Source organism: Cryptomeria japonica, chromosome 5, assembly GCF_030272615.1.
Source record: "Cryptomeria japonica chromosome 5, Sugi_1.0, whole genome shotgun sequence".
In the NCBI taxonomy this organism is placed as follows: domain Eukaryota; kingdom Viridiplantae; phylum Streptophyta; class Pinopsida; order Cupressales; family Cupressaceae; genus Cryptomeria; species Cryptomeria japonica.
This window is the reverse complement of record NC_081409.1, coordinates 396,733,952-396,743,909: the sequence shown is the minus strand read 5'-3', so window position 1 is coordinate 396,743,909 and position 9,958 is coordinate 396,733,952. Positions and strand designations below refer to the sequence as shown.

Here is a 9,958-nt window from a genome sequence, read left to right as displayed (position 1 = left end):
TTTCAACAAAAGAGTGGTTTCCAATCGATAACCATTGGTTTGTAAGTGCTAAAAAAATATGTACTATTTTCAATATATGTTATCCCTCGACTAGAACTTAATATAGGAATGCTTCATATATGACATGTCTAAACCACCAAAAATTGTACGCAACTTTTCTGCCAAAAATCAATGCTATTTAATTCTCCTAATTGTCATCATAAATTCATGTTTACCTGTTACCCTTCCTTCTCTTCATGCTCATCCATTCTAACAAATTTTGATGTTTTAAGCAAGATTAACATACTTGGTTCATGTCAAGACATGAATGAACTGTTAGTTCTTCACAAGAATCATCTAATATAATTCGCCTAAAACTAGTTGTTGAAAATGTATATCAATAAAGAAAAGGAATAAGAGCGTAGACACATGAAGTCTAAAGCCTCCACGTTGTGATTACAAAAGTTTAGCTTAAGAGAAGCATGCAATAATCAACCTTTGCTTGAGAACTGACTAATATTTTACCACAAAACCTGATGGCTTACCCCAAAGATGTTTCTGCACACCTATGGTAGCTCACAATATATGGATATTTACATATCTAAAAAGTTCCAGCCGTTACAAATGATATACAGTAGAAAGAATACATAAGGAGTGCCAAAACTTGACAGCAGTACCAAATTCTGCTGTCATTAGAAGTCTTCAAAGAGTTTTACGTATTGAACACATCATGAGATGAACATAAGTCTTAATTCCTTAAAACAGAGTATTGAGCAGTTCCACATTCTCCAATTGACTGCTCTTTGTGTCATTGATTATCATCTTCCTTGCAATAGTCATGATTGAATCTCCAGAAATGCATCTTGCCTGCTAACGCCCTGTTTTTGCACGTTTCATTCCAGTGTTACTGAAAGGAGAAACACTTCCACTCATACGGGGACTTTCTTCTCTTAATGTACCATTTAACAAGGCCAGTTCCCTCAGCTGTTCCTTCTTCAAATAGTCACGAGACTCGTCCTGTAAAATTGAATCAATAAAAAATGGGAATATGAAATCAAGAGCAAAGAGAAAGGGATGATAAATAATATGTTCAACAGAAACTGTACCACAGGCTTTAGCAGATCTTCTATAATGTCACGAGCTTGTTTCATCTTGGCATCAATAATGTTGGCAGGTAAGTTGGCCTCAATCAAGATGTGCAAAGGTTCATTTAAGTGCTCATAACCTGGTTTACCCCTCAGCTTTTCCTCCTGCAATTGCAAATATTTTCTGCACTCAATTTTCTATAACAATGTCAAGTGCAAAATATCAACAAATTAGGAATGTTAACAAAGGATCAGAACATAGTTATCTTACAAAGGGAATATGCAAGCATGGCTTCACCCATTATTTGAAATAACCTGGTGGAAAATCACAGTGGTAATGGAAATCTATTTGAAAAGAAACAATTATTTCCACTCAAGACAGAGAACTGTTTGATGACCAAAAGCACTGAGACTACTGTTATCAAAGAGCTTAAAAATGTTAAAGAAGTTTTCGTTGGGATCAGGTCATGTTACAAAAAAAAATTAATTGTAAGTGCACAATACGCATATTAAACAATGAGAAATTTTATTTTCAAAATGAGAAAATAAATAAATATGCATGTGAACACATTTTTCATGATATTGTCGTTTCTGTAGCATACTTATTCTTTTTCCTCTTCATTTATGATTCATTGAGAATAAGAAGCAAAAAAAATCTCGAGGCAACCTAATTGAAGGTTGGAAAGGCAAATTTTTTATCTTAACTTGTGTTTAATTGCCCTTTGAATCCTACCAGTCATTGTATAATTGGAAGGCCATGGGCAAACAATTACATTATCTATTGGAGAATCTCTAGAGAAATCTCCTCACTAGTTACAAGCTGGGGGTGGTAAAATTGGATGACAATTGACATCCCTCTCAATTTGTTAACCATCTCATCCTTGCTGATTTGAATTTTCCATCTACTTTGTCTAGGATGACACACAGGCAATCCTTGCCATAACATCTGGTGACTGCATATTACACAAAACTGATTACTGGGGCAGTGTCATGCACCCTTTTCACAAGTATGGTAGAGGATTGATGCAGAGGCTCCAGTGAATCCCACTGCATATCACCGCATAACACCAGTTTGTCTTTCAACAGAGGACAAGATTTTTGCACCAACTCATGCAAATCATATTCAGATTTGAAAAGATTTGGACCATCTGACAAAGAGTTATCATTATCAGAAAATCATCATGTAGAACAGTCCATGCTTTATCAGGCCAGAAGCATCCCAAGGAATCTCACCGCATCACCACAATTTGGCCAGTGGAAAAGAACTTGACATTGGCAACAACTCACGCACCATATTCAAGGGAATTGGATCAGGATGCAGAAAGTTATCACTGTCAGAGGATCGTTGTGCAGAGCAGTTAACATCTAGTTCACCTGTCAAGTTTTGCAGTACCCTTCCATACCATGCAGCATCAAACTTGACATATCATGAGGTAGTATGGGACCAAGGGAAACTCCAGTAGGATCCACAGAGCAACTCATTAACTCTCAGAGCTCCACCATCGGCTTTAGGCCGACTTGACGTAGCATGTCAGATACAAATTTTGGGCGCACCAATTTGGTTCTAGGCCAGCTAGTTCCTTTTATTGAGGATTTTGCAGCATATAAAATTAGGAAAACAACGCATTTTGAGGGCATCCATATTTTATGCCAAATTTGTTTTCAAGAGCACTTTGTGTTCAAGTTCTTATGTGGATGAAAATCCCATGGGAGATTGTGATCAGTGGACGAAAACCCATAGGTTGCTGGGATCAGAGGACGAAACCCATTTTTTTCATGAGGGCATTCTCATTCAGGGAATTGCATTGGAGCTTCAAGGATTTGCAGGGACGTTAGTTGTCCAATATGTGTGTATGGTTCAGTGAAGTGGTTCCATATATGCGTTGTCTATTGCAGTTTGAGTTGTGCTTGTTGTGGATTTGAAACTGTTGATTGTAGTTGTTGTACCAATTGTTCTAACAGTCCATACTCTGTAAATCTGAGCTATATTAATATATCATTGGTTTTCATTGGCACAGATTGTCTCTGTTATATATGTGGTACTGCTCGGGTGGAATTTATATGATCTATGTGCAAATCCATCACTATAATTGAAAAAATCTGACCTAGAACAATAAAGGAAAATTTGCATTTGTGTGGCCTTGGATGCAACATGTAATGCACAACACTTCTTAGTTTCATCCTTCAAATCTTTAAACAAGTGTCATAGCTTTCCTTCAAGCAGGATATTGATGCAGTTTTGTTACTTATTCACAAACACCATTACATAGCATTCACCTGCGTGCTAACCTTGTCTTCACTCTCACAGGTTCATGGTCCAATCATATATTCATGAGCATTGTTGTAGCTTGTAGCTTGTATGATTTTCAATGTCAGTCTGTTACTTAGGGCTTAAACCCTCAATTGACCACCACTTCTTCTAGACTCATCTATCAGATGACCCTTCAAGTTGGAGATCAACTCCTTCAATCTTCAATTGTAAGCTCTAATGAAATCACTCCTCCCTTATTTGGTGTTTAAAATCTTGAAGACACTCTCAGTAAAGTGCCAGAAAAGTTTTAACTCTTTTTCAAAGGCACTTCTTAACTTCATCCAAGTACTCAGGTCTATGTTATCAAACTCCATATATCAGCACTTTGGAATTAATCTCAATGCTAACAAATACGACCTATACCAAGACTCTTTGTCAATCCGGTTATCAGCAATTTGAATGATGAAAGACATCTTATAATTGTAGACAAGGTCCTGGTTACTATCTCCTCTAGATTTTGGTATTTTATGTTTGGTGTTTCTTGGTCTTAAACTTGTGATGGTAGTTTGTTTGGTTTTCAAGGAGACCCTGACAACCTTGATGGTATTACCCTTTTCTAGTTCGACTAGCTTTGCCTTTCTTTCTTTCATATTCTAACATGCCAAAACCTTCTCTACTAAAGTTGGGAGATCTATACCCATGCTTCTCCATTAGCACTAGTTCCAATCTCCAGTCCACGGTCTACTAGGCAATAACAAGCAATCTCTAACTCTACATTGTCACTCGATGCCATGTCTTCCATAGGTTTGATTCTATCTTTCAACCATCCATTTCCACTAGCCTTCTCTTATCACATTTGACAAATCCCTCACTACTAGGCCTAACTGCTTCATCCTCAATATTCCTCAAACTATTGGACCAGCCACCATTATTATTGACTGTTGTCTCCTTGTGAGGAATTTTCTATATTTGTCCCTTGACATCAATTGGTCTCTCTTCTATCAATACATCTATCGACCTTTCTCTCAATTGTCCTCGATTGAGAGACCACAATATATCATTCTTTCCCATCTTGTTGGGAAACCAAGAGGCTGAATGGTTCCTTTGACACCTTTGTACTTGAAAATTGTGTAATTCTTGTCTATCAAGAAAGCCTTAACTTGGGACTCTTTGTTGATTTTCCCAGGTTTTATTGGATGTATTTTAATGTATATATCTGATTCAATCTGATACTTGCATTCTTCGAATTCTATGTGTTCTCAAATTGAATAACATTATACTATATATATTCCTTTGGAGAGGCATGTCCTTGAACGGACATGTCTCTCCTTTAATTATAATAATTTAATCAATATTATAATGTTTCATCAATCAATTATTAATTTAGAATAATATAATAGATTAATATTGAATATTAAATTTTATATGATTAATAATAATATAACATAATAATATATTATTATTAATCAACATATATTATATGTATTCTAAATGATCATTCGACTGAAGCTACAAATATTAACACTCCCTCTTAGCTAGGGAGGATGATCAGACAGAATGTGTAGTGATCTCCCATATCAACACTTATGGCCCTCACCATAGCTACACAAAACATAATTAACACTCCCTCTTAGCTAGGGAAGATAAATCAATACAAATGCATTAAGTCTAGATTAATTATGGAATAGAGAAAATATTATCTCACTATGATATCAGGAAGTATGGTATAAACAAGAATATCAAGGCACATGATATTCACCATAACTCAAAAATATCATCTCATGATATTGGGAGTATTTGCATCAACCATATGATGCTCATCACAGGGGACCATAGTCTCAAGGTGTGAATTTGCCTCCATCGGCGATTCTATTCACAAGCTCTTGCGTGGATTGCCTCTGTCGGCGATTCTATCCATAAGACCTTGTGTGGATTGCCTCAGTCGGTGATTCTATCCATGAGCTCTCACGTGGTTTGCCTCAGTCGGCGATTCTATCCACAAGCTCTTACGTGGATTGCCTTAGTCAGCGATTCTATCCATGAGCTCTCACGTGGATTGCCTCAGTCGGCGATTCTATCCACAAGCTCTTATGTGGATTGCCTCAGTCGGCAATTCTATCCACAAGCTCTCATGTGGATTGCCTCTATCGGCGATTCTATCCACAAGCTCAAGTTATTGTAAGATCGTCACCTTCCAATAACCTCAAAAATACAAGTGGAAATCATTTGGAAGTCGTCACTTCCTTATGATTTACACGGGCCCATAAGGCATTAAATGATTTTATTAGTATAATAATCAATTGAATCAAGTTTTACCTCATAAGTGTTTCACCTTCAATAGTGAAAATCCCTCTCAATCACTATGATCGAAATTGTCACAAGTTGACTGAACCATCTGCTCCCCCTGAAGCTCAAGTTCTTGTATCAACCTCTTGTCCTCTTTTGAAATGTCAGACTCCCTCTACATCTGGTCTCAATCATCAATTCGTTTATAAGCATCAATTTATTTCTTCCTTTAATTCAATTTTATTGTGCTTTCGTCCTTAAGTTTAAAACATTTCCTTTCATAAGGTGAGCCCATATAAGAAATATCACGCATGAATCATCTCTCATCATAATTCCTTTTGAATGATGTAGAACATTTTCATAATTTTGATCAACACTTTCATTATGATCTGCCACACACAGTCGTTAATAACTTTTGCAATTTACCAAATTTATCCAATCTCTTCGGTGAGATGTTAGAAAATCTAATTACAAACATTTCCTCCAAGTTATAGCCAGATCCAACGGTTAAAGCAAAAGCTATGACATTTTTCCCAAAACTGCTAACCCTAGGTAGGGTTTCAAGTGACCTGCACCAAAGTCGTCATATCTTGCACAAAACTCAATCAAATTTGATGAGATAAACATATTTGAAAACTAGAAACATAGATCTTTCCATCCATATATTATAGTCCTCATTTTGAGGCCAACCAAGGGCCGTACAATGGCATATTTCAGACTGAAAATTCTAAAAAAAAACTGAATTTTCCAACCCTTTCCAACCTCCAAATTAAACTTCACAGGCCTGAGCTCTGATACCATGTTGATTTTCTTAGGTTTTATTGGATGTATTTTAATGTATATATCTGATTCAATCTGATACTTGCATTCTTGGAATTCTATGTGTTCTCAAATTGAATAACATTATACTATATATATTCCTTTGGAGAGGCATGTCTTTGAATGGACATGTCTCTCCTTTAATTATAATAATTTAATCAATATTATAATGTTTCATAAATCAATTATTAATTTAATCAACATATATTATATGTATTCTAAATGATCATTCGACTGAAGCTACAAACATTAACACTCTTCCTCGCCTTTGATCAAAAGCTCAACCTTGGCAGACCCAAATTAAAAACTTAGCAACTAGACAAACTTAAATTCCTTTTAAAAACATATTGTTATGCAAAATAGAATTAGAAAACACTAGGGAAGAGTTTTCCATCAGATTTGAATACAAAAAAGAATACAATATAACATCATTGTGCAAATAAAACAGTGGCCAGCTAATCAATATGATATGTATTATTGATTTACCAAGTTACCGATTCGGATATGGGTACAGATACGGATTCGCAGGTATGGATATTAGTGTATAACTATAAGAAGAGTCATACTCATAAATCCATAATTGCCTATAAATATCAATAAAGAGAATATTTTGATACCTCATTCATAATTTGCAAAAATGAAAATACTCAAGTCTCAAACTATCATTACACAATGAAAATTCAAATTATGATCAATTTTAATATTCATGTTCTTCATCAGAAGCATCCAGATCAATATCAACATTTCCAATTTGATTTGACCCACAAACAATTGGATTGCCACTACCACTAGCTGTGTAAAGGGCAGAAGTTGTGGTTCAATTTTATTTTTCAAACATTTGACAAAAATGCCAAATCATTAACAACACAAGGCAAGTGATTTCACGAAACATAAGCAAACAGCTGCTACATATGCATAATGTACATCAACTGAAATCAATCTCAGCAATGCTGATATAAAGTTTACTAACCCTATGTTCATATGTATAGCTCACAAATGCAACTGAAATGATATTTAATTGCTTGCTTGCTGGCATATTCTGATAAAGAATGATGTTGCAAAGTTGTGAGAGTGAAACTGAGGTCTAATTTATGAAACTATGCTTGGGTACGGCCCTTGGTACTTCCTGGGTGCCTAGGTTCTATGTGGGTCCTATTGACGGGTGTTCTATGACCACACCAACACAGAATAAAGTTTCCAATGGTCACTCTATCCTCTCTTGAGCAAAATCCCGCGTATGCTAAGATTGCGAAAGATCATACAGTGATTCCAAGGTTCCAACTGCGGACTTGCGGCTTTGTGATGGATATAGGCTCGTTTGGCTTTGATGTTTGCTGGTAATCCAAGGGGACTTACATGCAGTAAAGAAGACTTAAACAAATTTGAAACTTCAAGGAGGTTTTGCGAATGATTTAGCAATGGATGGCTCTTTTTTTGGAAATGTTTCTCAATAAAGATGCGGAAAGTAAATAGGAAAGGGTTTAGGGAGATTCTAGTCTAAACTAGGGAACTCAAAAGATAACACAAGCTCAAGTGAAATCAACCACACTTTGTTTCGCCAATATTAGACAACTATGCAAAGAGAGGTGCAATCTTCAAAGGTTGTGCATGAGATTTTCATATCGCCAATGAATACCAGAACAATATTCATTTGAGGATTGAAGTTAAACATACACATTCAAATGGGAACAATCCAACCTTGCACTGCTGCAAGTAGAAATCATCTACTTACAAAAGGTATGAGTGTATGATTTCACTTTAAAGCAATGTTATCAATCTCATTCATCTGAGTACTTGAAAGCAAATCTAATCTAAGTGAGGAAGACTAAACCATGCAAGCTTCAAATAACACAAGCGGACACCAAAAACCAATGTATCACTCTTATTATCTCAATAAGTTATAGCAACAATTCTCCCTCTTTTACAAATGAAGGGGTGAATCCATTTTATAGGCCCCAAAAAGAAAATGGACGGCCTAGATTACATTCAGATCAATGGTTAAGATTCACCAAGAAAGACTAAAAATAGCACCAAGTAGTGGGCATGGTCATGAATGAAGAATCTCACCCACTTAGCATTAAATGCCCACTAACTCCCAATTATGGCGTCACTTTGCAATAAATGACCCATCATGCCATCATGCAATTAATAGATTCTCATCCAAACTAGGACGACCATTATCTCTTTCATTGATGGCGAATGCGACGAATCTGGTCAGGACAATTTCCAGCTCTCCTATGGAGACACTTGGCACAGTCTCTAATTTGAATTCCAACATTGAAGTATCTTTTTCACACTTGGAGAAAAACTTCTCCCATCTTGGCACAACTTCCTGAGTCTTGTGCATGGTGTTGGAGAACAAGGAAACATTTTCCAAATGTTCCTTCGAGAAGGATTCCACGAAGAAGAATTCATGCAGCCTATCCTTCAGGTTGTCCACTGTCAGCTCTTCATTAGTTAATCTTCTTGCAAACAATGCCTCTGCTGCATTGAGGATTTCCTCCTAAACCTTTTTGACTAATGCTCTCAATAATGTCGACTCCCAATTGGACCTCTCAAAGAATTCCTTTCCAGTGCTTACCGCATAAAACCATCAAGGGAAGTCATATGACTCGTTTTCCCTGATGACCTTCCCATCAATCAATGTTTTCCTGGAAGTTTCCATTAGTGCCTCAAGGCGTGGAATTGTCAAGTCTTGATAAATGTGCACATGCTCCCATGAATTGTCCACGCTCTCCAACCGGCTTAGGATGGCCAGGATCCTCCAATAGAAATGAGCCAAGTCCTTGATAAATTTACATGCTAAAGTGAAGACGTCCTCTACCCATTCCTCAGAGCATTGAGCCATTTTCCTTATTTCTTCAATCCCATCCACGGATTCATTTGGAAGAGAAGAGGGAGGAACAAAAGTCTGATCTTCCTCTCTAATTGGAAGCATCAAGCACTGCACGTATTCACACAAGGCTTTGTTCTCACTCTTCAACATCCTATATTTCTCTTCTACTCTCTTCATCTGCTCCTTCAATGCCAAGGAAGACTCATCAAAATCTTCTACCACTTGTGCCTTGGAGGCACACCCTAGGTCGATTACTGTGACATCTTATTCATCAGGAGTAATCTCATTCCTATCCTTGTCGACTCTAGGCACAAGTATGTGTAATGTCCTTTATCCTGATTCATCTCTTGTAACTTTGGAGAATTTCTTTGCCACTTTCTTCTCTGCTGGCTTGTTTATCGTTATTAGAAGTTCTTCAAGTTCCAGCATAGAATCCACCTCTTCCTCTAGCTATTTCCTCACTCTCTCTTGCAGCCAATCTAGAGTGGTTTCTTATTGATCCTGCATTCCCGGTTGTACCTATTCCTGTGAAACTTCTTCAAAAGTTCCTAAGTCTCCCATGTTTGTTTCCCTAAAATAATCCTGAACTTGTTGCTCTAGATTCGAAGGAAGTTCCCGTCTTTGACTCCTCTATTGAACAGGTCTCTGAGAGGCATTGACACTGAGAATATCCTACACTTGTGAAATGTCTTGATCATCCTC

General features: G+C 36.8%; 1 protein-coding gene across 4 annotated transcripts in view; it reads right to left on the bottom strand.

Annotated features, from left to right (window-relative positions):
- Window positions 1-360: 360 nt before the first annotated feature.
- The window catches only part of LOC131062331 (KH domain-containing protein At3g08620), a 101,880-nt gene continuing 92,282 nt past the window's right edge, over window positions 361-9,958 (bottom strand). For 2 of the 4 annotated variants that reach the window (XM_057995972.2, XM_057995970.2), the window contains exons 6-7: window positions 1,086-1,262; window positions 361-996 (exon numbers count right to left, since the gene is read on the bottom strand). In XM_057995972.2, the coding sequence (XP_057851955.1) occupies window positions 850-996; window positions 1,086-1,262 (324 nt within the window). In that variant the 3' untranslated portion in view covers window positions 361-849. The remainder of the gene's footprint in view (window positions 997-1,085; window positions 1,263-9,958) is intronic. The other 2 variants (XM_057995973.2, XM_057995971.2) reach the window with 1 other exon arrangement.